The sequence below is a fragment of the Triturus cristatus genome, chromosome 8 (genome assembly GCF_964204655.1).
Source record: "Triturus cristatus chromosome 8, aTriCri1.1, whole genome shotgun sequence".
NCBI classification, from domain to species: domain Eukaryota; kingdom Metazoa; phylum Chordata; class Amphibia; order Caudata; family Salamandridae; genus Triturus; species Triturus cristatus.
Window position 1 is genome coordinate 169,040,244 of NC_140591.1, and position 26,803 is coordinate 169,067,046.

The 26,803-nt window shown below is 44.8% G+C and overlaps 2 protein-coding genes across 3 annotated transcripts in view; one reads left to right on the top strand and one right to left on the bottom strand.

Annotated features, from left to right (window-relative positions):
• GET1 (guided entry of tail-anchored proteins factor 1) overlaps positions 1-21,747 on the bottom strand; it is a 362,252-nt gene extending 340,505 nt beyond the window's left edge. For both annotated transcript variants that reach the window (XM_085621247.1, XM_085621248.1), the window contains exon 1: positions 21,591-21,747. In XM_085621247.1, coding sequence (XP_085477373.1) covers positions 21,591-21,680 — 90 coding nt within the window. In that variant the 5' untranslated portion in view covers positions 21,681-21,747. The remainder of the gene's footprint in view (positions 1-21,590) is intronic.
• Positions 21,748-22,343: 596 nt separating this feature from the next.
• HMGN1 (high mobility group nucleosome binding domain 1) lies at positions 22,344-25,853 on the top strand. The gene is made up of 6 exons (XM_085621249.1): positions 22,344-22,454; positions 23,581-23,607; positions 24,189-24,218; positions 24,321-24,371; positions 24,808-24,921; positions 25,168-25,853. The coding sequence occupies exons 1-6, from the start codon at positions 22,440-22,442 to the stop codon at positions 25,207-25,209; spliced, it is 279 nt and encodes a 92-aa protein (XP_085477375.1). The 5' UTR covers positions 22,344-22,439; the 3' UTR covers positions 25,210-25,853.
• The last annotated feature ends 950 nt before the right edge of the window (positions 25,854-26,803 follow it).

Sequence of the window (26,803 nt, forward strand, 5' to 3'; positions counted from 1 at the left end):
TAGGTCTGACCAAATGTTTGTTATTATGGATCAGTCAGGACTGGTCTTGCGATCTCTAAGCAGTCCATTTCTAGGTGGATTGTGTCCTGCATACAATTGTGTTATCAAAAGGCTAATACGACCTTAGGGGGTAAACCTAAGGCTCATTCCACCAGGGGCAAGGCTGCCACGACGGCTTTGCTGCGTAATGTTCCTATTGCGGAAATCTGCAAGGTGGCCACTTGGAAGTCGGTCCATACCTTTGCTGCGCATTACTGTCTGGACTCGGATGCCAGGGCAGATGCTCAGGTTGGGCAGGCTTCGCTGCGAAATTTGTTCGCACAGTAGTGGGTTTGTCTTGTTTGTTCTCCACCGCTGCTGTTGTGTGGGGATGGGCTTGCCATTCTATTGACTAGATTATGACTATACACAGAGATCCCCTACTACAGAAGGAGTAGTTTCTTTTCTGTAACTCCAGTTCTGTAGTAGGGGTATCTCTGTTATAGTCATAAGCGCCCGCCCTCCTCCCCGGTGGAGAGATATTTATTCATGTGACGAATGCTACAGGTCTGGCGTGCTACGCCTTCAAAAAGAACTGAAAGTAGATGGGACCTGCTGGGCATTCTGGGATACTGGGGAAAGTTCTGGAAATCTGGAAAGTTTTCTTAAAGGCACAGTATCCTGTTCTAAGCCACATAATGGCAGCCTATGGGGCTTGTCTGTCCACTCCTTCCTCTCTATCATTCCAGAGGCTTTTGCTGGTAGAGGCAGGGTTTTTTCCTATGTGGAGAAAAACTAGACAGGCAGTGCTGTTTGTGGATATTGGTGGAATTCTAGTTGAAGTACTGGACAGTGTAGCCTGTGGGTATAGGCTGCATTATCTGTCTTTAAATTAAATTCTCTCTTAAAGGTGTATGCAGGTCTGCATGATTTGTCACCTTTTAGAGATTATTTTTTATTGCTCCGGGGTCCACGCACATGGGCGGGACTATTCACTAGATTATGACTATAACAGAGATACCCCTACTACAGAACTGGAGTTACAGAAAAGAAACTACTCCTTCCTAACTTTCACTCTCCTATTGTTTATGCCCCCTCATAAAAAAGCTTTAACAAACAACCACTGGAATAGGCAGAAACAAGTTGCCAGCATTACAAGAACAAAAGAAAACTGAGGACATTTTTATTCTAAATACTTTTTTTAATATGGTCGTTCAGTTGTACATAATGCCTTCTTGGTCATATGTAAGGTAACAAAAATGCTTCTGACACTTTTTTATTAAAACTTTTCAGCATGCTGCACAGCTACCACACTTCTCTACAGCACTGCTTAAAGACATTGGCAAAGTCAATAGCTCTGGCTAAACACTTATAAGGCCCCAAAGGCGAGACCTATTGGCTATGCCAATGCTTGTTAACTTAGAAAACTCTACCCTTGGTGTGTGGAATGTTCTAATAGCATTGTAGTGCTCATGCCTGGGTGCTCTACCAGTTGTTGAAGTCCCTCTGTCTTGTCATAAGGCCTTGGCCTGCAACTCAGAAGGCCTTTAATAACCGATACACTTGGCAGCAGGCTGTAAGGCTACAGTGGTATGCATTAGCAAGGGAGCATTCCACTCTCATACGGGTTCAAGCAAAAACATAATTCATTCAGAACCTTGAACCCTTTTGTATGAAGATGTGTGATTAGGTTTAAACACTCTCTGCAGCCTGAGCGGACCCCGTGAGTGGAAAACAAGTGAACACAAAAGAACATATAGCAATATCAACCTGCCAAAAACTATCACAAAGCGCTAATGCAATAAGGAACTTTTGCTAGCCAACTCGTTGGTACTTATTTCACTCTGCTCTTGTGGGTGAAACCCCATTGGTCGTGTTGTGGTTGGCTTGATCTATAACTTGCAGGGAAAGTACAGGTCTCTCTCTGCAGCAGGTCCTCGACCAACTGACCCTTCTTAATAGCTCCATGAATCACAAGTCAGTGTAAAATATATTCATGTGGTACGTATAATCACAGAGTATAATTAATCTAGGGGGAGATCGTGCTGCATTAAAAGTTGGCAAAAAACGCATGAGGTGGGGCGACTAGAAAATCTTGATTCACTAAAACATCATGGCGTCGACATATTATTTATAAGTAGTTCTCCTAAAGCAAACTTGTTGCGACAGGTCTGGTAATTTTTCGTGACACGTGTAAATCAAGCAACAGAAAAAAAACACTTTAAAAATACCATTTCTTATTTCAACATCAGGACAAAAAGATGCATTTGTTTAGCTTTTGCGTTTAAAAAACTATTTGCCTCCCTATTATCTCGGAGTTAACATTGGCCCTGAAGGTAGGCTGAAAGATAGTTGGTTTATTCTTGACCTTTCAAAGTTGTGAGGCGAGTTCTTTGTCTTTGTAATGCGAACCCGGTTTCACATTTCTAGCGGCATGGGGTGCAAGACGAATGTTCTGGACAGCCACAGCCCACACCGGCCTTTATCATCGAGGAAATGGCGGCAAACAAGGGCAGGATGGGTGCTTGATGGCAGAATGGCTGCAAAGGGCGCCTCATTATCCGATGCTCACATTCACCGCCGTCATCAACACAACAAGCGGGGACGCTTTTACCTCAGACCGTGTTAAGAAGAGGGCCTTTTGAAATTAGAGGCAGCCATTTGTTTGGGTGTAAATGCGGGCTTTTGACCATTTGTTTATCACTTGCATACCAACACATTGTAGTCTCCCCCAGTCTTTATGTGAGAAGCCAGTTTCACACTCACGGGGGAAAAGAGGTGCCGCCCCCTGTAAAGCCGCAATGGCGCCAAGCCTGCCTCACTTGCGAGTGATATGCTAAGGAGGCCTGTTCTGAATACCAAAGGGGGGAGAGGGGGGAGGGGGTGACCGAGCATTAGCGGTTTTGAAACTTTTTCGTTTCCTCGTAATTTTTAAAAGATCATTTGCAATGACTCACGGATTTTACTATTTGCAGCAGGATGGACACATGAACATTCAGAGTTGCACAACGTTTAGAGACTGACCAAAAAGCTGGTTAAATCAGCACTTAAATAAAAGACCTATAAAAATCACACCAAATAATCTTATTTTTAAGGCTTAAATTCAAACCGACGCCCGCTTCAAATTGCTTCCACGGCGGCATCTGCAACAATCCGGTTTACACGCCAACAGACACGATTCAGGCGGGAGAATACCGATTTTTAATAGCCCAAAATTGCTTTTTTTCAGCTGCCTCCCCCCTAAAATAATTTCTCCCTCAATAGATGTCAATAGGGAAAATACACCCCCTCCCCGATTTTATTTTCAGATTCTCCTACTGTACAGGTTTAAAATGTTGGCATGTCGCGTCTTCATGACCGCTTTGACACCGTGTTTTGACACTTCTTATATTTTACTATCTTTAAAACTCTGAGTTTTCTTTTTTCAGCCAGACCAGATTATGGTGGCCATCCGCCTACAAGGCGGAGCTGCTTTACAGTAGGTCCGATTAACTTGTTACAACAATGTCAAGCCTGGAATCTGGGCCTTTTAGGCTAGTACCTAAAGGCAACTGTACTCATTTAAAGGAAGTAAAACTGAATGAAAAGCTGAGTTGGCTTGTACGCCTTTGACTGGCGGATAGCAGCACCCGATCCATAGTGCACGCAGCTCTTTTACCTACTGATGCCCAGATAATATCACATATCTGGCTCAGATCAAAAAGTGCTGCTCTTCTTGACTCACAAACCCGGAGAGTGGATTTTTGGTTAGGAGAATACTGGCTGAAAGAAGGCCTGTGTTTGCACACACAGATCGAGTTTATTGTTAAACCTCAGTTAGAAGGATCCATGTGTCAGGTGAAGAATTTAACATCACCCTGCCCTGGCTAGAGAGCGACCAAATGCGAATGGTGAAGGTGGCAAAGGTTTGCCATTTCCTCAACTAAAGCAGGTAGATGGAGCTCCGTGTTTTTACCCTTCTGTAGTTGGTCGAGTTAGTGGTATTCAGGCAAGCCACCAGGCAGGTACATAAAACAGGACTATATTTAGTTTGGAGAAGGCTGGTGTGCAAAGCTAATAGCTCATTGGCACAGAACTAAAAGGAATATAACTTAATAAACCACAACACATCAATGACACACAGCTCTGCCTCCAAACTCTTCCAACCAAGGTGCAATCCCATTAGAAAAACATTTTTTTTCAAACTACACAGAAGTGGTCATTGAACAACTTCCTCATACTTATCAAGACAAAATATAATTCCTTCTATCCACCAATTCAAACAGCATATATGCATTCAAAGTGATCTACATTTCAAACATACTTCGGATTTCACCCACCATTCATAACAAAGCAAAATCGCTCTGTTTACCCTTGGTGACACATTCTCACTACACAGTCGCATAAATAAGGGGAAAATGGGGTCAGATAACTATATATAAGATGATCTCGTCGGGTACCAGTATTCTGTCAGCAGGGGATCATGTGTTGCTCAAACAAAGCAACACGCGTATTTCCCATGTGGTGGACATCGCCATAGTATCAGTTGAAAGCACACACTCAATAGTTGTAAAGATTAGCAGTTTTTTAAAGCAAAACATTTGATACAGCCAGCTGACCTGAACTCAAATTGACCTACCGGTAACTATCCAACCCATATCACAAAACTCCATGAAATCATAAATATACTAAAACATAACAAATACAACACATTACTACATAACTGACCGTTTTACAAACAAAAGATAATGCCAACAGTTAAACTGTAGCCATTCCACATGTCCTGGTGGCTTTCATCCTCCGGCACCACATGGCATTTTACAACCTTCATAAATATGAAACAAGTTTATTAGCATTGGCATACCTATTTTTTGGTACCCAAGGAGAAATTTGAACTCTTTCATCTCCCATCCTGCCAATCAGAAATCTGATCAATCACATGTTCACCATCCACTTCATTCAACCCTGACAAACACAATCACAATGGAACCATTTGCATGCCAGACAAGCTTCAAAAGGACATTCAGAAATTCAATAAAGAGACTATCTACCCCTACCTCAAAGACGACTACACCACGTCCAAGAATGGATATTCGTCTGATGAGGGTACTGACAGTAGCAGAAGGGGTTCCTCTAACAGTGACTCCAGCTCTGACAGTAGAGGAAGCAATACCCAGAGAAGGAACTACAACCGTCCAAACAATAACAATGCACCCCGATACCAAGGGCCACCGCCACCTCCACATGTCCCTTTTTGGCAGTTCCCCATGTACCCGCAAGGCCAACCACAATACTACCCTTTTAAAAACCCCCCTTTTTTAGGCAGTGGCTGGGGCAGAGGAAGAGGGCGCAACAGAGGGGCGCCAAAAGGGGTGCAATGGCAGGAACAGGCGGTTCAACCAATGGAGACCAGGAGTCGCTCCAGGGGGAAAAGGAACTAACATAACTAGTTGTCAACTTATTGCACAGGACCCTGACGGAAACTGAACTGAGAGTTCTGGGAAAAGGTCTGGGCTATGTACCCAGTCCTAGGACTGATAAGTTGCGCGACACCTGCGAAATTAAGGAATTCTTCAGGAAAATCTGTTTGAAGGTATTTTTCCATGACACTCCACATATGGAGAATGACTCCTCAGGCCTAAGGAATCCCTCAACTTTTACACCCAACAATGGAATGGTACCACCAGAGGTTATTACATTTGAGAAAGCAGTACTCAAGGACCTGGGTGAGATTCCATTCCCTTTCACAATTTGTCCAAGGCTGAACAAACAGCAGCTAAATCTCTTGCAGAAGATACTAGCATTACTATCAAGCAAGCGGACAAAGGAGGTGCCACAGTGATTCAATCTAGTGACGACTAAGACTGTGAGTGTAGACGCCAACTGAGCAACACGAGAAACTACACGCCTATCTCGGTAGATCCTACTACTAGACTCAGCTCTGAGATTAATAGCATGGTGGTTGAGGCAGAAACAAATGGGTGGATATCTAAGAAAGAGGCTGACTTTCTCGTCACCAGGGACCCAAGAGTGCCCTACTTCTACACACTCTCTAAGATCCACAAAGGTACTACCCCGGTTCCTGGGAGGCTGATAGTATCAGGGATAGGGTCAATCTTGGAGCCCCTGTCCAGATTTTGTGACCATTTTCTACAGTCCATCGTTAGGAAAACCCCCTCATATGTGCGGGACACAACCGACATATTATGTATTATAGAGGAGATACAAGATACCACTGAAATCAACCTTCTCCTGACCCTTGACGTAGAAGCACTCTACACCAACATCCCCCAACAAGAGCCACTCAGTGCAGAAGAGATGTGGCTTAGGAAGGAGGACTGGAGCTCCCCTACACCCATCTCCTTCATCATGGAGTGTGCCACATTGGCCTTAACTGAAAACTACTTTGAGTACCAGAAACAGTTGTTCCACCAGTCGAAAGGTACTTCCATGGGGAGTACCTTCGCTCCAAGTGTGGCCTGCCTCTACATGGCTACATTTGAAGAGAACACCATCAGAAACGCCAACAACCCATACATCAATAACCTCACCTTATGGAGGAGGTTTATTGATGATATTTTGGTGTTCTGGAAAAGCGAACGTACCACCTGCGAAAAATTCTGTGAATGGGTCAATACACAAAACCAATATCTCAGGTTCACCCACACCATTTCTGAAACTAGTATACCCTTTCTAGAACTCAATTTACAGCTGACACCAACGGGTCTGAGCACCAACCTGTACAAAAAACCTACTGACAGGAACAGCTTACTGCTTTACCAAAGCCACCACCCGAGGGCACTTAGAGATACCTCCCCTTTGGGCAGTTTTTGCGCCTTAGACGCAATTGTAGCACCACCAGTGATTACAAGATGGAGGCCAAGGCACTTGAAAACAACCAAGCAGAGAGGTTACCCTGCCAAACTGGTCAAGGATGACGCAAAGAGGGCACTGAAAAACCCCAGAGAAGCACTCTTGCAAAACATACATAAGGAACCCACAGAGTCATTAACGTGGGTTACATCATACACACCTAATTCCACGCACATAAAGGGGATCATAAAAAAACATTGGGCCATCCTGAGCACGGGCGAACTAGAGTTCACCCAACCAAGATTTGCATTCCAGAGAACGAGCAACCTGAAAGATGTAATTGTGCACACTAGACCCTGCACAAGACAGAATGACACCCAAAGAACACTCTGGGACTTTCCCGCCGTCACAGGGCATTACCCCTGTGGCAACTGTGTGGCTTGTGACCAAACGAGGGTGGTGAAAATGATAGACCTAACTGACACCTTCACATGGACTATAAAGAGACACACTAACTGCAATACACCTAAATGCATTCACTTGATTACCTGCCCGTGTGGCAAAATGTATGTGGGCATGAATATGAGAGCTGTAAAGATTCGCATTGCAGAACACAAAAGAACATCAGATGCCAAAGGGTCACAACTAAGATGTACACACACTACAGAGAACAGGGACACAACCCAGAATCATTACAGTGGTTGGTATTAGAATGCCACCCTAGAATCACTCAACGAGCACTGTTCAGGATAGAACAGCGGTGGATACATCGTTTGTCCACATCCACTCGGCCTGAACGATGACATTCCGTGGACGGCATTGAACAACAGATGAACTGCCACGTATGTATACCTGAGTAGGAACTCCCCAATGTGACAGATTCTGATCTACAAGCAGACCATCACTGCATAGGCGGTGGGTGCCATTATGTTGAAGCATGCCCAACCACTGTCACAGTATTCCTATACAACTGGTGCGTCAGTGGGCACTCTTTTGGCCCGATTTTTCTAAGCTTCTAGGTTCCGCTGACCACATCCACCCATACCACAATAATGACCACCACCTGTAATGGGGAGTATTATTATCTTTACTGCAATTGTGGTACTTGCCCCCACCAACCTGCCTCTAGGGATCAGGTTCCATTCACAAATGTAGTCAACCCATAGACCCACGCCATTTACAGTGTAGTAGCACCCAAGCCATTTACAGTGTAGTAACTACCACGCTGTGTAATACTCCATGTGTCCTCCTTTAAATCACGCCCCGCTAAACTAATTGGGAGCCTCATTTTACCAGATCTGTTCACGTATGAGTGTCCTCCTTGATGTACGCCCCACTTCACTAATATCGAATCTCATCATACTAGCTCTGATCACGCACGAGACCCTCCGGCCCACCCCAATATGGCTGCCGCAGAATGCCGCGAGGGTGCTCTAGTCTGCTTCGCATGACCCGCAGGTCACGTGCTCCGGACTGCGCCCACCCCCACCAGCCTGCACGTGACCCGGAAATAATGTCTTATTCCGGCTCGGGAGTTACTCCCATCCATCGCAGTGCAGACGCAGAGGGTAGGTGGATCGCTGTGACCCCGCGATGGGCATGTAAGTACTTGTTATAGGCGGTTAGCGTTGGCCCCAGGACCTACTAGGTTTTTTAACCCGACGCACCACTCTCTGTGCGTTGAGCTGCTTGTAACCAGGACCACGCGCTCCACTGACATTTGCCAGCACCATACGCTCGGTGAGGTCCCCGACATTATGCTGTGTGAGCACGAGGGCTGCCATTCACCCCCACGAATGGCACCACACTAGCGTGATGCTTGGGGTTCGCCAGTGCTTGCGGGCATCCTCTGGCACAGTGGAGTAGCTCTTCCATGTTGGTAACTGTCTGTACGAATAGAGGGGTTGAATGGCTGAAAAACACGGAGGTTCATCGATCAACCCGCTACCTATGCCATTTGTATATTTTATTTTAACTCACAGGACACCATCCCCCGAGGTGTCTCTATGACTCGCCGCACCGGTTGAGGCAACCCTCCGACTACAGGGAGGTGAGTTTTTCCGTGGCTTCTCAATATAAAAAACCCCACCACCATGCAGGCATTTGACTCGTGGTTTCAGCATGCCTCCCCCACTCCGAAGTGCCTGTTTGCCTGTCTGTTTGATAGTTGGTACTCACGAACCGTGCACCATGGCCATAAGTCCTTGACAAAGAGATGAATCTTCTGTTGTATGGTGGATCACCACCAGGATTTCCGGATGTACGGTGGACCATCTGTATATTTTTAATCTACACTTGGGGTTTAACTCATGCCCCCCTTTTCCACGGTATGCACAGTGCACTTTCATGTAGTCAGTGTCCGTGTTTGCTCTTCACTTCTTGTTTTTATAGCATCTAATAGGAGGTCGGATGAACACTTAGAGTGACCATTATAGGGATAGTCACATATTGTTTGTGATAAACTCACACGCTTTTTCCATCTATTTTATTTCTCCCTAGGTCCTCATCAAGCACTACCGGAGAAACACAGGGTAGTGCCCTTCCCTAGTGGTAGTTAGCAATTAGCAGCACCACAAAGTGTAGATAGATTTTCACTTCCAAGGTCCTGATGAATTGTCACAGTATTTCATAACCACGAGGCAAGAAACATGTTGACCACAGAAAGTTGAGCATAGCTTCAACTGAACTCTCACATCAGGGGAGCTGCCACTCTTCACACATTTTTTAACAAGGCGGATAACCAACCTGAATAAAATTGCCCTTTGGAATATTCAACCTTTTTTAAAAACGCACTCACTACACTTCACTGTATCTACACTTTCACGGGCCACACACCTCCCACATCATCAAAATGCAAACAAACAAAATATCTCCGACAAAGAGCCCCATCGTGGGTGCCCGTTGGGTATTGCAGCGCCGACTCAACGAGGAGCAGGTCCAGATGATGAAGCATGACACCTAGCTTGCTGGGTGAATGAGGACCCTAGTTCCGCAAAAGCGGGATCCCCTGTGTTTCCCGACCCCTCCTAGCATCCCTCCTTTACCACCATCGTCATTTGATGGATGGTGCACGGCTCTGCTCAGGCTCCACGAATAGAGGAACAGCACCCACTTTTGATATTAATAATGCCAGACAAGCCGCCACATCATCACAAACAGTTGCTTACCAGTAATGCATGCCGCATGGTACTTAATTAACTGCAACATCTACAGGCTGCAATGGCACCATCTTTTTAAGATACATACCACTCAAATCACACAAAGTTCTGCCATCAACCACCTTTTAAATACCACTTCCTTTATCTGGCAACCAATAACTGTCCTTGATCGTCCATTAGCCAATACTTCTAAATTAACACCCCTCGATGACCAAAAAACAATCTTATTGTTTAACAGTCTTAGATGTCTCAACCATTCTCCTCTCTGCAAACATCATCTGACAAATAACACATCCTTACACCTAACAAAACCACCTCACATGGTCCGTACTCTTCCAACCAGCAGGTAGCTCCCACATTTTATGCAAGCATCATACACTTTGCCATTCTAAACATTACTCACACCACTAACACTTAATTCTTAACAGCCAACATTTCAATTTTCTGGAACATCCACACCTACAAATTCAAAGAACTCTGCCAACACTGTGCAATACATGATGCGGATCCCAATGCACCTCTCCTTTGCCTATAAATGCACAAACAGCTTGTGGTTGAAGGAAAACATGACACACACAATGAAAATCTGTGATGAGCCGGGCCCACCAACACATGATAGCTAAATCTCAATCACAGCACTGCAAGTGACACAAACTATGCAGAGAAATGTCATCTTGCTTCTTACTAAACAAAGCATTGAATCCTTTCTTGCTGTCCCCTTGTAATCAGGAAAACATCCGTGCCACCAAATTAAATGCTGGCCACCACTAACTTCCTTTAATCTTACTGTTGGAAATACCTGTAACTAAATGGTTCACTTGGATAAAAAAAAAAAACTTACCATGACATGAGCTCATGAAATTAACCGTTTTCCACTTTGAAAACCACACATACTAACTAAAAATTAGTCCTAATAAAGGAATTCCACGGTAACCTTTTGGGTTAAAATTGCATCCTGATCAGCACTGTGGGAAGCACAAAATCCACAGAAGTGAGGATTAAGAATATTTTCAGCACAAAAATCCTTTTAAGTGCAGTATCCCTGAAGTACTTCAACTTTTCCACTGATAAAATACATCTGTCATAACATAACATCATAAAAATAGTACCGCAAAAAAACAAGCTCATACGGCATCACCATAATAAGGGTACACATTACAATAGCGCAGCAGATCTAGGAGACCCAGTACTGCTAATTATGCTGAGTAGGAGATCTAAATGAATCCTTTTTAAGTTGGTCAGGATACATTCTTTGCTGCTAGCTGATGTGAACCCCATCTAACAATGCATCTTAGTATGACTGGCTACTCAAAGAGCTTGATAGTGGAGTCAGAGTAGAGACATAAAAAACATGTTACCTCTGTGGACCCAGAGCAATGCCATGATAAACAAGACTGGTGAAAGATACATGTGCTATGAAGGTGCCTTCACCCTCAAGTGCTATGTGTAGCCAGGCATAATAAGATAATGGTTTAGATCAGTTTTAGGATATACTTATTTATCCTCCATGATAATATAAATCTATTAAAATGTATTTCAAAACCTCAAATAACAACCAACGTAAGTACAAGTAGTGTGGAAAGTCTGATTTTACACTGCGTCAAGTAATAACCCGGCAGCTCACAAATTTTGCAATCTAGCCTGCCCTATTGAATAATACATGACCTTTTAGATCCCTCGCAGTCGGGCTTCCGGGCTGGTTACAGCACGGAGTCCGCTCTGGTGGAGGTAACAGATACTATCAGGCTGCTACTGGACGAAGGGACCCCGGCAGTGCTGGTCCTCCTTGATCTGTCAGCAGCCTTTGACACCCTCTCTCACAGAATTCTGTTGGATAGACTGCGAGAGATTGGTGTCACTGGAAAGGCATTAGAGTGGCTGCAGAGTTTTCTATCGGACAGATCGCAATGTGTTCAACTGGACACATTTGTCTCGCAGACCTCAGTGGTAGATAAGGGGTTCCTCAGGGCTCTATTTTAAGCCCCACCCTGTTCAACATCTATGTGTCGTCGCTGGCTACCTTGCTAAAATCTTGTGGGTTCCAATCCATCTCCTATGCAGATGACACTCAGGTGATAATCCCCATAGAGAAGGACCCCACGGTGACCAGAGACAGATTTAAGGGCTGTATGATGAAAATATCCAATTGGAAGAATAACAACTACTTGCAGCTTAATTCCAACAAAACGGAGATCTTATTGTTTGGTAAAGCGGCAGATGTGTGGACAGACGAGTGGTGGCCTGAGGAACTAGGATTACCCCCTTGCCCCAAAAAATGGGTAAAAAATCTGGGCATTTTAATGGATAATAACTTATCCATGGAAGAATATGTTACAACCCTTTCAGGTAAATGTTTTGGACTGATACGCCTGTTAACGAAGGTCTTCCCGTGGATTCCTCTCTCCGCAAGAAGGGCTCTGATCCAGGCACTGCTAGTCAGCAGACTGGATTACAGGAATGCTCTGCTAGTGGGGTTGAGGGAAGACCTGCTTTCTAGGTTACAAGTCGTTCAAAACACGGCTGCCGGCCTAGCCTTAAATAAACCCCCTCTTTCGCCATCTTTGCCACTACTAAGAGAGCTACATTGGCTGCCCATAAGAAAGAGGGCACTCTTCAAACTTTTGTGCCTAGCTTTTAAAGCACTTTCTGGACAGGGACCTAAATACCTCTCGAAGAAATTGGAATGGTATACTCCACCACGACTCTTAAGATCTAGTAGCCTAAAGCTTCTCCAAGTGCCGAGAATTAAGAAAGTTAAGATGGGGGGGGGTCATGCCTTTTCCCTTCTGGCTCCCAAACACTGGAATGCGCTGCCTCCAGAGCTGCGTTCTTGCTCCACGCTGACTATCTTTAAGAAGCACCTAAAAACCTGGTTATTCAACTGATACGCTCTGCCTCCAGAAGTCTGCCTCCCATGCGCCGAGAGATCCCCTTGGGGATGATTCGTGCGCCATATAAATAAAAAATAATAATAATAATAATGATATATGTGTAGAAGCAGGCAGCCTTGCCACAGAACATACAGGGCAAGATTGCAATCTATAAAAAGTTTGTTTATCACAGGCCCTAGACTCACATTAATTTAGTGAACAGAGGCCTAGGCCTTGTCCCTTGACTTGAGTACGGTCCTGACATGTGACCTGGAGAGGTACATCAAGCATGCCCTCGTTTGGCCCCAGAGGACTTCCTTAATCTCAGCACCCTTTATACAACATTCAGGGATTTTCAACAATTGCATACGACTGTGTTTGGTTAGCAGTAATAGATCTCAAGACTAGTGAATCGTGGTGAAACTAAAGTGAGTTTGATCACTAAAAAGATCTTTGTAGTGTGTTAGGAAGGGTATGCCACGGGAAGTTGTCGGTTTCTGCTTCCAAGGGTATCGGTTGCCCACTGCTAGGCCTGTGAAAATAGTTTTCTCGTCAGACATTGCTTTCTAGGCATATTAGTATGGGATGATGTGTGTATGATATGGGAAAGCTAATTTTATCTGGATATTTTAAAGATATTTGCTGGTGTGTTGAAAAATGCTGCTGAATTCCCAGCTTTTATCCAACTGTGTTCCTTTTTCATAGTCAGAACCTGCTTAGAACAGTTTAAGTTTAATTAAACACAACTATATGGGTTTGGTGTTGTGATGCATGCATGATGGTGTCAGGATTACATCTAGTGGGTACTGTTTCGGGAAAAGGAATTTAGGGGTGTAATATGAACAGTAATGTGCAGTGGGTATCACTGGATGGATAGTGAGAAGATGGCAAATTATTGCATCTCAACAGTGTTGTGTGCATCCGGTAAAGGTCTATCTGATGTGTTCAGATTCAGTGATTGTGTAGTAAATGCTGGGTTCAGGCAATGATAGCATCAGAACGATAGCCCAATATTCTACTATCCTGCATCAGGTTGCTTGCTTGTGGGTGAAAAGACAAGAAAGGACTATTAATAGTTGGTTTATCCTGTGGGAGAAAGACTAAGCAAACAGCATAGATTGGGATTCATAGTTGTTGGCTAGCTTACTTTGTGGCAAAGCAGGCTAGCTTACTTTGTGGCAAAGCAGAGTCTACAATAATGAATGCTTCAGAAAATAAGACTACACTGCTCTCTTGACAAATTTATTTTGAAAAAAATACATAGGGTACATTAGATAAAACGAGTAACTGCCATTCCATGTGTTTTACTCAATTGTAATATTAGACATTTGTTCTGTGTGTTATAGTACATACTTTGAAACAGCACATATCTACTACCTGTACTCTGGCAGTGCCTTTGGAATCTGGGCCACTCATTGCTTTTGGACACCCATTGATTCAAGTAAAATAGTCTCATTACTCATGTCGTATGCAGTTTATAGTTTAAAAGGAAATCATATTTGATAGTGGATACTGGACAGTTAAGGACTGATCCACTGCGCCACTAATACATTTCCTTTTTTAGGTCTCGCCTGAGCCAGCGCATGCGCTGGTCTGGCAAGACATTTAGTGAGTGGGATTTAGAAATCCTACCACAAGCTTTTGCTTGCCTAGAGCGTGCGGTTACGTGCACAGTAACGCGCATTCCTCGCATCGCTCGAGCAGGCGCCATCTGGCTTTCCTCTCGCTTGCCACTTCAAGGCACGCGCGCACCACTCGCAGGCTCACCTTCTGCTTCCCTGCCAGTTAATAGCTAACTTTCGCAGCCGTGGGGCTGCGCTCTTGTCTTTTAACGCTTGTTCTTAGTCGTTCTTGGAAACACCATCCTGCCAGATGAGATCCCAGAATGGTTGGTTGTCGTGCTCTTTCGATTATCCTACTCACGCACCTACATTACTGTGATGTCTCGTGTCCCCCTGCTCATTCGTTCTCTGGGATCCATACGGGTCTCCAGCTCACTTAGTCAGCCCGCGTGAGTTTAGGTCAGCTGATGCCCTGCCCCATACAGGGCCACGGCAACTGGTAAGTGAACAGTGAAGTAGAAACATTCGTCTGTCATCTGTGTGTGCCACTTGGCTGTTTCCTTGGAACCATAGGGCGCGTGCTTTTTTAAATATGTGACATTCCTTCTGCTATTCAAGATTTACAAATCCCAGTTCACTATACACGGGACAGCCCATGAAGCTGCTGTGAGTACCTTTTCACATCTTCAATAACTATATAATTAACAGTCGGCTACACTTGAATCATACGATTCCGTGGCCGCTTCATTTTCTGCATACTTATGAATTTACTGCATGTGCCACATAATCCTTCCTCTGCTGCGTGATCTGCAGGTTTTAACAACAAGCACTGGCATAGCCAATAGGTCTCACCTTTGGGCCCGTATAAGTGTTTAACCATGCAACAGTTAATGTTGTTGCACCAAGGATATTGTGCAGCATAACTAAATACTTATAAGGTCCCAAAAGCGAGACCTATTGGCTATGCCAATGCTTGTTCTTTCATGCAACAAATTGCCCACCTCTCTGGTTTAGCTGTCCAACAACCCATTGTTAGAAGAATACAACCAATGGAGATGCAAGAATCCACAGTAAATTCCTTATTGCACAAATACATTTGTGAGTCACAAGTCTACTTGTGTAAAAACGAATTTACTGTGGATTGCTGCCTCTCCATTTGTTGCATATATTTGATAGTGGCCACGAAGTTTAGAATACGCTAATTTATTGTTTAGAGAGTAATCATATTACACCGTGGCAAGCTCGATCCGTGTTGTGCACGTGGCTAAGGACTCCGCTGGTTAGTTTGTTCTGTTGAAGTGCAAGGCTATCTGTCCCCTGCTGAGCCTGGGTGGCTGTCAAGTTCAGAGGCATCTTTGCTCAATCTCTGGCGTTGATGTAATGTTGTATGCAAATTTAATTAGGTCGGTGTGTTCTACAGATGGTATTAGTTAGCCTCCTAAATGGCTTGGAACCTTGTAACATATATTATGGCGCCAGGGAACATCTTTTGTTGGCGTAGAACAAGATAAGACCATAACTTAATACTTATGTGCTTTTGAAGTGGCAACTACTTAGCCAACTACATGGTGTAGAGCCATGATACAGATTTAATTTGATATGCATGTATTGCTGAGATGGACAAAGGTTAGCCAGATAACTGGCTTGGAACCTTATTTTAGCCATGATGGTAGCCAGGGTAATATCTCATTTGTGTCGCTAGTGTTGGTACATATGTGAAAGGTGAATGAACAGGGTCAAAGTGGACTGGTGTCATATTTTGATAGGCATATCGTATGAAAGTTGCATTCAGTCTACTATGTTTTTGTTGATGGTCATGTTGTATCTTTGCCATATTTGCCTGTGATATCTAGAATCCGAGAGTTCTTCTTGATCAGACTAGAAAATTGGTAACAATTTTGGCTCTTAACCAGATAACTTGTTTCGTGGCAGGGCACAACATTATACCCAATTCTTGTAATTATCTCGCTGAAAGTAGAAGGTTGGGCAGAGAGACAATCACTATAACCTTTATTGTCAATAGTCAGCAAATCAGTACAAAATGATATAGATCATCCATAAACCGACACCCCACTCTGGCATTAAAAGAGTGATTACATACTTTTCTTGGCTCTTCATTAGTATTCCCTAGTTTTAATGACCTCACTCTGGGTGAAGTACTTCAAAAAATATTTAGATTTTACCCATACCACCAATTTCTCTACATGGTTCATCTGCTCCACGGATAAAACTTGTTTTCCTGGCTTTAAATGGGCTGGGTTGGTCACATATCGTATTAAAGGATTAATTAATATGTTTTAAAATCGTTATAGGAAATATTGGAACCATACTCTGTGATAGTTCCAGGCTAAATATAGGTGGAATAGCAACTGTGGCCACTATGCACCAACACAATCCCCTATAAACACAGAATGGGTAAAACCCTCAGACACACCAAGTACTTAGTTTTTAGGTCTCGCCTGGCTATCGCGTAAGCGATCGCTCAGCGAGATTTATGTAGCGGCTTCAGAAAAGGCTCCCAAAGGCTTCCCAGGTGGATCGGGTGGCGGTTACGCGCACAACCACGCGCATTCCATTTGCCACCAGCTACTTCCTGCGCGTGCGCCACCTCACGCATTCAGAGAAATTTAGTAAAGGACACACTGCTGCATGCCGCACACTGCTGCACGCCACATACTGCTGCATTACTCACTGCTGCATGCTGCATGACACTGCTGCACGCCGCACACTGCTGCATGCCTCACATTGCTGCATGCCTCACACTGCTGCACGCCGCACACTGCTGCACACTGCTACACGCCACACACTGCTGCACACCACACATTGCTGCACGCCGCACACTGCTACACGAAACACTGCTGCATGCCACACACTGCTGCATGCCGCTGCACGCCACACACTGCTGCACGCCACACACTGCTGCATGCAGCACACTGCTGCACGCCGCACACTGCTACATGAAACACTGCCGCACACTGCTGCACGCCGCACACTGCTGCACGCCGCACACCACACACTGCTGCACGCCGCACACTACACACTGATGCATGCCACACGAAACACTGCTGCACGCCACACACCGCTACACGAAACACTGCTGCACACCACACACTGCTGCACGCCGCACACTACACACTGCTGCATGCCACACGAAACACTGCTGCACGCCACACACCGCTACACGAAACACTGCTGCACGCCACACACTGCTGCATGCCTCACACTGCTGCATGCCTCACACTGCTGCACGCCGCACACTGCTGCACACTGCTACACGCCACACACTGCTGCACACCACACATTGCTGCACGCCGCACACTGCTACACGGAACACTGCTGGACGCCACACACTGCTGCATGCCGCTGCACGCCACACACTGCTGCACGCCACACACTGCTGCATGCAGCACACTGCTGCACGCCGCACACTGCTACATGAAACACTGCTGCACGCCGCACACTGCTGCACGCCGCACACCACACACTGCTGCACGCCGCACACTACACACTGATGCATGCCACACGAAACACTGCTGCACGCCACACACCGCTACACGAAACACTGCTGCACACCACACACTGCTGCACGCCGCACACTACACACTGCTGCATGCCACACGAAACACTGCTGCACGCCACACACCGCTACACGAAACACTGCTGCACGCCACACACTGCTGCATGCCGCTGCACGCCACTCACTGCTGCACGCCGCACACTGCATAAACGCGAGACCTATTGCATTGCAAATGCTTGTTTCCCTTTCCTAACCGCTTATTTAGGGCCATGGATTTCCCACAGACATTGTTTTTTAAGTTAGTTTTTACCAGGCATTTTATCATTTCTTGGTATGGCGTCAATAACGGTTACAATGTTTTAAATCATCATTTCTATGGATTTTTTTTTTACTCCTGGGCATGCTCCTTTCCAATGGATTATCCCCCCAAAAAAATTAGCTGTCTTTTATTAGTTTTGATAATGCAATAAAAAAGAAATATACAGTGCAAAAGTTTCAGTTACACAAATAACACACCAATGGAAACAAAATGAAGGCAGTTACAAATACGGGTTGACTCCACATGGAAGGTGTTGCAGCATCAGAGAAGTACATACAATAGTTAGTGCAATTTGGTAGGTGAACCGAGTCAACGAGCAAACATCAAAAAGATGCCTCAGAACTATCATCAGTGCTCGAGCCTCTGTTCTCAATACATTTCTCGAGTAATTGGGCCTATATCAATTTCTCTTGTGCCACCCCCTTGTCAGTGCGCGACAGTCTCATGTGGTGCTCTTCTTCCAACCCCCCTTGCATGAGGTCTCTCAACTACTGAGCCAACAACGGGATCCTAGCGCTCAACCACCCGATGGCCACATGGAGTTTCACCAGGAGAAGAGACAGCTGAGTAAGGTTGTAGGGGATTTTCCATCCCCTAGGTCAACCCACTACTCCCAATAATCAAGCATTTGGCATCAGATGAACCGTTATTACACTGGTATCCACAATGTGTGGCAGCACCTGCCCTCAGAATGCCTGGACCCAACAAATTCCCAAGCCTGATGTAAAAGGTGGGGCCCAAAGTGTGCAAGCCACTAAGCACCTATGAGGGCCGCGGTGCCTATGGAAAATCACACCACACCTCCTTGACAGCACACTCTAGTTTGACATAGTGTTAAATAAGGTCTGAGCTAACCCCAAAGGAGTCCTTTGATTCTTGAAAGGTGAGAAAAGTCACACACAGAGATAGAGATCACCCACCACCTGACTCTGGGACAGCTAAGTCTCCATCATCCATGTCCCTTTTAAGCCCCATAAATGCCACCCTGCTGCGCTTCCCTGCCCATGTCAGAGAGACGAATAGGCTATCAAGATTGTGAAAAAACCTAGCTTTCAGAGGGGAAAAGTGAGTTTTGAACAAGGTACAGGCAGGGCGGGAGGAAAAATATTTTCGCTATGGCCGCTCAATCCATCACGGAAAGAAGGTGCTTGTTCCAGAACTTAATTGAAATCTTGAGTTCATTCATCATCTTGTCTACATTCCTGAGCTTATGTTCTGCATCGGTGTGTGTAACCCAGATACCCAAGTATTGAGACCCTTCCATCTCCCAACGGAGAACGACCAACAGCAGTTGATCTGGGTGTTTTCCAATCAACCCTCCCAAAGGGAACAAGAGTGATTTGCGAGCATTAACTAAAAGGTGGAACCCCCACCAAAAGCTTCTAACAGCCGCAACATGAGACCGACTACCCAGGGGATCATACATAAACTAGTGTGTCACCACATACAATGAAACAATATGGGTGGAACAGCCCACCCGGATCACCCAAGGCTCCATTTCTCTATGCAACAACAGAGCAAAAGGCTTGCTTGCTTGTACAAAACAAGGGGCGAAAGAGGACACCCAAGTATGGTTCCTCTACTGACTGTCCACGGGTCAGAGGGGTCACCACTCACCCTGATACAAATAGAGGGTCAGGTGTACAGGGAGACCAAGTCAAATTCAGCCTCACCTCCTGCAGTGTCATGGGGTACACGGGTCAGTCTTCAAAGATTGTGGGGATTATACAATGTTAATATTAACTATATGTTAAAACACTTCAATGCACCATAACATTCTACTCCCTCAGCACTGGTGAGGTCATTTACAAGAATCTAATATCAAGTCCTTTCAAGTCTGATGTAAATCTAATACCGTCCCCCCCTGTGTTAAACTTCTATAGATTTTTCATCTGCAACACGACTTATCACTTTGCTCCAAAGACGTAGACCTTTAAAAAGTATATGACATCTTACGAACAACGTTTCTTAAATATGCATTGAATTGCTGCACTGGGACACTATAATCCAATATGTTAACACAGCAAAGCAGCGTCATGGTACCTAGGCTGGACAACTGGGGGTCTGCAACTTGTATGTCACATGCTACAACTAGGAAGTGTCCGAAATGCTGCAGTCTGCAACAGATTGCTGCGGCTTTAATAAGAAAACAAAAAGGCCAAAGAGAAGGCAAGTGAGAGAGCACTTTGGTAGATTAATGATCATTATTACTCCCACTCTTTGCTGAATATGGAGTTGCTCTCAAATTAATATTTTACCTAATTTTCGAGCACTTCTTAATCCCTGATAGGAAATTAAAGACATTTTAGGTTTCCATAAACGAATGGCCTTAAATTTACACTACCACATGGCTGCCATTGGATTAGAAGACCAAACCCAAATAACACAAAACAACATATTTACATATCAGCATATTTGACTAATATATATAAAGGTCCTAATGAAGGATGGGTACGTTGTATGTTAAAATTCAGATTTTCAGTTGCAACCATGGTCAGAGAAGGATCTTATACGCCTTGACGTTGGCCATTTATCAATGTTAAAAACACCTAGCGCATCGTGTTCCGAGGAAGATATGAACAAGGCCCTCTTTCAGAGCCACAACGCCCCCGTTCTGCTTTGCAACACAGGGATATATAGCTTACCACCCAATCAGGACGATTAGGAAAGCGGGCGTCTGCTCGTAATGCGGCTATGTCTGTGTGTGTATGTTTGTTACTAACCAGAAGGACGGCAGTTTGTCTATTACTTGTTTACCAGTATTTCCAACCATAGAAAAAACGATTTTCGCAGATAAATTATGTATCGGAAACACGCGGGTAGAGCACTATACAAAGGCTACATTCAAACAAAAGTTGGTTCGCTTAATGGCAAAAGTAAATTTAAAATCTGGGAAAAGTGGGGCGCCATTTTATGGTAGATTTACAGAACATCGACCGTGTCAAAGAAAAGGCAACCTACCACGTGTTACATGTATTTCCACACTCAGTTTGCGATGTGCAAATAAGAAACGTACATCACATAACCCTAAATGCTCTTTAATGACTGAAAATACGTGTTTATAGTGCTGTGGTAACCTGCCTGATCATTACTCAGTTGCATCACCAAGCCCTTTGTGTATACCGGTTTTACGCTGCACGGAGATAATCCCTTGAAACATCGGGTGATTTTTTTAAATCCGGAACATCACTCTGAATGGCTGTGAGGAAAGGAAACGGAGGGGTACGGCGCTTGCACTTTGCGTTTCCATTATACAAAGGACTGGCACTAACAGGTATCAAGAGGCATGATCATAATACCCAGCTAAAACGTTTGCTTCCGCACAAAATAACCCAGTCCCTGGCACCATATACGTCTTTCAGCATACTAGCGCCCCCATCCGGTTTTACTTACTATAGAGGAAAAAGAGGGGAGCAGGATTTTAAAGAGGTTGCAGAGAAAGACTGAGCTGAGCACCAGCAGCCAGGCGCAGTTCTCCGCCATGTTGCAGGCTACCGTCACAGCACACGCTCTCAGTGGCTGTCAGTAAACCCCACCCCTCCAGACAACGGCATCTAGAACTCCATTCTAACAACACGCCAGACACCATGAAAAACACCACAACGAACAAAAAGCTCTGCTCCCACCAGTCCCGACGTAATTTTATTATTAAAAATTTGGAGTACGCCAGCTGCGCCAACAAGCTGGTGAGGGAGCCAGGCTAGGGTTCAGCACCGCGGTGTGAGGCGTGCAGACGATAATACTGGTCACCTGACAACGCGGGGCCCAATCAGGGAGGGAGGCTTTATTTACCACCGCTTCCAAAAACTAACGTGAAAAAAAACTGAAGCAGGGAAAGGGGGGGTGGGAGAAAAGCCGATTTACTATCTTACCCCTTCCCCCCTCCTCCCTATTAGCTGACGCAGGAGAGTCCAGGAGGCGGGACTAAACTAGCAGACTGACAGCGGTGGCTACCCACACAGGTGCCCGTGTTGTGATTTGAAAGGCGCCCTGTGGACCGTGCCCGCCAATGGGCGTTCGCTTAGCGCCTCTCTGTCCAGGTCGGACCGGTGAATGTAAAGGGGGAGGGGGGCAACTGGGGGATCCAATCCGGTTTGATCTAGTTCGACTGGCGAGGTTATTAACTGCTTGGGAGCGCTGCTGAGCAAGGTAGTGTCTTCTTGTAACCTTGCAAGAGTAGTAGTCTCGATAGAATCCTTGCAGGTTTCCCGCCAGTGCTCGACATCACCGACACTCCTCAAGATGCCCAAGCGAAAGGTAAGTGGTTGCATAAATATGGTGTTTCATGCAGCTGAGTGCATGCATGCCTACCATAAACTAGATTTATATCGTGTTCTGGCATTTCTTTGCGGGAATGTTTCATGCATAAGCAATACTTCGCGCCTTTAATTGTTTTAGACTTAAAAATGTATTGTGCATGATTCAATATTGGAGAAAACCGAAATCTCTGCCTTGTTCACCTTCATTCGTTCGAACATTTCTGGTCGGGTAATTGTCTAGTAGTCATGACCATTAGGCTTATAAACGCGTGCACAGGCGTTTCGAATCTTGAATAAATCTAGTGCATAAAAGCGCTCCCTTGCTCGGGATTTATATTCAATTAAACAAATGCACAGGCATATCAATCGATCCTACTTGTATTTCAAATATTTTGTTTTTGGTCTATTGTGATTACTTGTTTCTATATTGTGGTCGTAGCTGATGCATTTTGTGGTACAGTTTACATCGTCTGCATTGTTTCTTTTAAATAGCTGTAAGGGTCGTCGGCTGCGCGCCTTGCCCAAATGGTCCTTTTAGCCGTGGTGCAATGGCGCCCCTTAGCTTTTGCAGGCACAGGGACTTGTTCATGTTCAATGCGTCACCAGTACTTCACCGAGCAGGAGGGGCTTCTATTAGATGGAGTACCGCGCCAACCTGCTCTTTTCCTTTAAGGCAGATAACTATTATATTATGCACCCCCTATTAATCCCCTTCTGTGTCACGGTAGCGGCTTAAATATTGGGCCGTATTTCCTTGAACCGCGCCGTAGTCCACCTAAGCGCCTCTGGGGGTTTGTCTTGTAATGGCGCTCAGGAGCGGCGTTCTGCGCGGTCCAGAACGTTCCATGCTCCTTGCAGCACGCTGACTGGATCGGCGAACTGAAGTGTAGATTCGAACTGATGGCGGGAAGGGGTTGGACTACGTGACGTAGGTCACGCTGCGTCTAACGTCACGGGGCGGGAGCAGATAATTCTTCGCGGGCTTTGAGTAACATTTATCGCCCTGCAGCGTTTCTCTGGTGAATAGTGAATGACACTGAAATACAGACTTGCATTGCTAGAATGTATACTCTTTTGTATATGTAACACTTTTCGGTGTTAACGACTAATTTCTTCTTCAACAGGTCAATGATGCAGCTGCCAAGGATGAGGTAAGTCCATTAACTTCCGAAGTTGAATTGGGAAGATCATGGTGGCTTGACGGGATTTTAGAGTGCAGCATGTATCCCTTTTCCTATGTGGTTTAATTGGGATTTTATTAAAGATTAGGGGCAGAGGGGTCTTTAGGTAGGTTGGCAGTTCTGGCTACGAGGTAGCAGGTTCGAATCCCGACACCCCGGTCAAACCTGTGATTTTGGGCTGGCTACGAGGGAGCAGGTTCGAGTCCCGACAACCCTGTCGAACCTGTAATTTTGGGCAAACTGCTTCAATCTCCCAACCCCTAAAAATGACCTAGTATAGCTAAACTTGATTTAATGGCATCGGGTCAACTTCGTAGTGTATGAATACGGCAGAAAATTGAGAACTAATTAAATTTGGAGTACACTTGTCTAGTTTAGTATCTGGGTGAAACCGTGATTAGGGCGGGGTGTCAAATATAGAATTTACTTTGTAGATTGTTGTGAAGACTTCAAGGTGGCTGAATGACCCTAAAGCTAGTATTTCGAGCTCCTGCAACTGGAATTATGGGTTATGGCTCTTGTATACTGACGTCTGTCTTTTTTGTTTATAGCCTAAGAGGAGGTCTGCACGGTTATCGTCTGTAAGTATTGTATGATTCAAATTTGCCCCTAACGCGTAGTAATAAAAAACAAAAGTAGTGATGTTACAGAATAGCTAATATTGTGGCATTTTCCCCCCTCAGAAACCCGCTCCTCCTAAACCAGAACCCAAACAAAAGAAAGTAGCTGCTAAGGTGAGTGAGCTTTAGTGTTTTATATGGTTAGTACGTGGGCGTGGCAAATAAACCATCGTAGGATTATCTGCGCATACCACACATGCTTGAATAGTTTGTGCCGATTGAGTGCGTGATCTCCAGTAATTAGGCTGACGTTTTAGAGCGTAGTTCGTGTGAAGCTGCCCTGAATCCGATTGGTTTGTCTCCCCGTCTGCCAGCATGTATAGATAACTTTGACCCTGTCTTTTTCTTCAAGGGCAATTCAAGCAAATATGCACGTATTAAAACCTTTTTTTGTCTTTAAAATGTATTGGTCAATGCGGGTAAGTTATACGGTAGGAATCAGTTTGTGCAAGGGTCCATTGGCTATATGTTTTGTCCGTAATCTGGATTGATATTTTTACAGGGCGTCGTGTGGCGCAAGTATAAATACCGGTTCTTGCTTTCCTTGTAGGAAAAGGCTCCCGCTAAAGGTAAAAAGGGGGCAAAGGGAAAGCAGAATGACGATGCCAATAAGGAGGCAACAAAGGAAGACCTCCCCTCCGAGAACGGCGAAGCCAAGGACGAGGTTGGTGGATTTCTAGTATGATGTGTAATATTTACATGGTGAGGTCACGCAGTGTCCATGGGAATTCTATTAATTTGAGGCATACCGTTTTAAAACGCTGATCATTGCGTGTACGGATTTTTTATCGACTACTGCAGCAATCGTCCTTTTTCCGTTTCAATGTATTTTGCGCTTCCTTACAGGATCAAGTTGCTATACTTTCTGTCTTTAATCCGCTCATGTTGTTAATCTCTGCTTTTCTCTCAGGAACCCGCTGCCGATGCAGACAAGGAAGAAAAATCTGATTAATCTGCGCAAGTGCTCTGTGGTCCCCCGTAACCTCCTTCTTGTACAATTCAGAGGAATATTTTTATCAACTATTTTGTAAATGCGAGTTTTTTTTAGTAGTTCTAGCGAACATTTTTAAAATAGGAGGGATTCCACCCACATCCCCCCCTTTTTGTAAAACCGATCAACGGTTTGTGGGATCTTGTTTTAAAGTGAATTGTTACAGCCAGCGTGGGATGGCGGTGACCTGCTGTGTAGAACATTCCTTATGCTGCAAACGGACAGTTTTTAATCAGGAGCGTTACGTGAAGAACGGATATAGCTGGGGGTAACTTTTTCTGTTCTCTGCCCACATTGTTCATTGGGTCTCCCTCTAAGAATCGTGCTATGTGACGTTTTGGTAGCTTTATTTTATTTGTGAAAGTGCTGTGGTGATTGGAATTTCCCTTGGATGTGTAAGTGTGCTGTTCCTGAAAATGGAACATTCTGCATAGCAGAGCCAACTGACTTGAAAACTGGTACTTTGTAATCCATTCATCATGATCTTGGTCACTTGTCAAGAATAATGGATTTCTGAATAACTCAACACTAAACGTCAACTGTACAGAATGTGTTAATAGTGTGTACACTAAAACAAGAACCAATAAAATCTTGGTTATAAACTACTGCATGGCTTTATTTTTCGTGGCTTTCTAGTACTTGATGACCCTGTAAGCGGTTTAGGCCGTTAGTGTTGACCATGGCGGTTAACAAGTCACATATGCCTCTAGTCTATGCCATGTTAACTGTCCGTGTCTGGCATGTCTCCTTTGGCCTGTTAGGGACTTTAAACTAAATGAGCAGCCGTGTTCGCTAGTGCTTTAAATGTTGGGGGGGGGGGGGGGCAGAACTTGTAAACTGGTGGTAGTACACCTGACTGTTTTGCATGCTTGAAATGGATAATTGCTTGTATGAACTTTGCTAAAAAAGGTTTTTAATATGTGACTTAAACTGGTGTTACTTTTACGTGAAGTAGTAGTACTGCCAGCAGTTCATCACATGCTGGTTGTAAATGCCACCTGTCTACTAACTGTAACCCTTGGTTGGTGGTTGTGCACTGAACTAAACCCGTGCAGCTGCTGGTCCGTACTCAAGGTATAGATTACCTCACTGGGTACGTTGCCTACAAGCTGGTCTCAAACCACCACTACCTGAGGCATTTATCCCTAGGCCCACAAATGTTCAGCTCCGTTTTAATTTGGGTGTTAACTAACACATTTATACGCACCGTTGCTCCGAGTTATTAGTCTTAGCTGTTCTATTACCCCCATATGATTTTTTTTTTTTTGAGTGATTAGTGATGATTAGTGATCTGATTTTTCGCTCAAAACAAAGTGAGGTATCTTCCCAGGATGCTAGTGTTTGCCCCTTCATCTGACATTTCTGGCCCTTTGCTAACTAGGGTTTGTAGACTCTGTGGCGTCTATTAGTTTGCCCCTTGCATCGTGCAAGAGTGTAGAGCCGTTTTCTCCAAGGGAAGGGGAATCTCGCACAAGATGGTCTTATGGCATTGGTCATGGTACTATCTAAAGACTGCAACAAACGTTTTGTGATGTGCGTAACTTTCAAATTACTT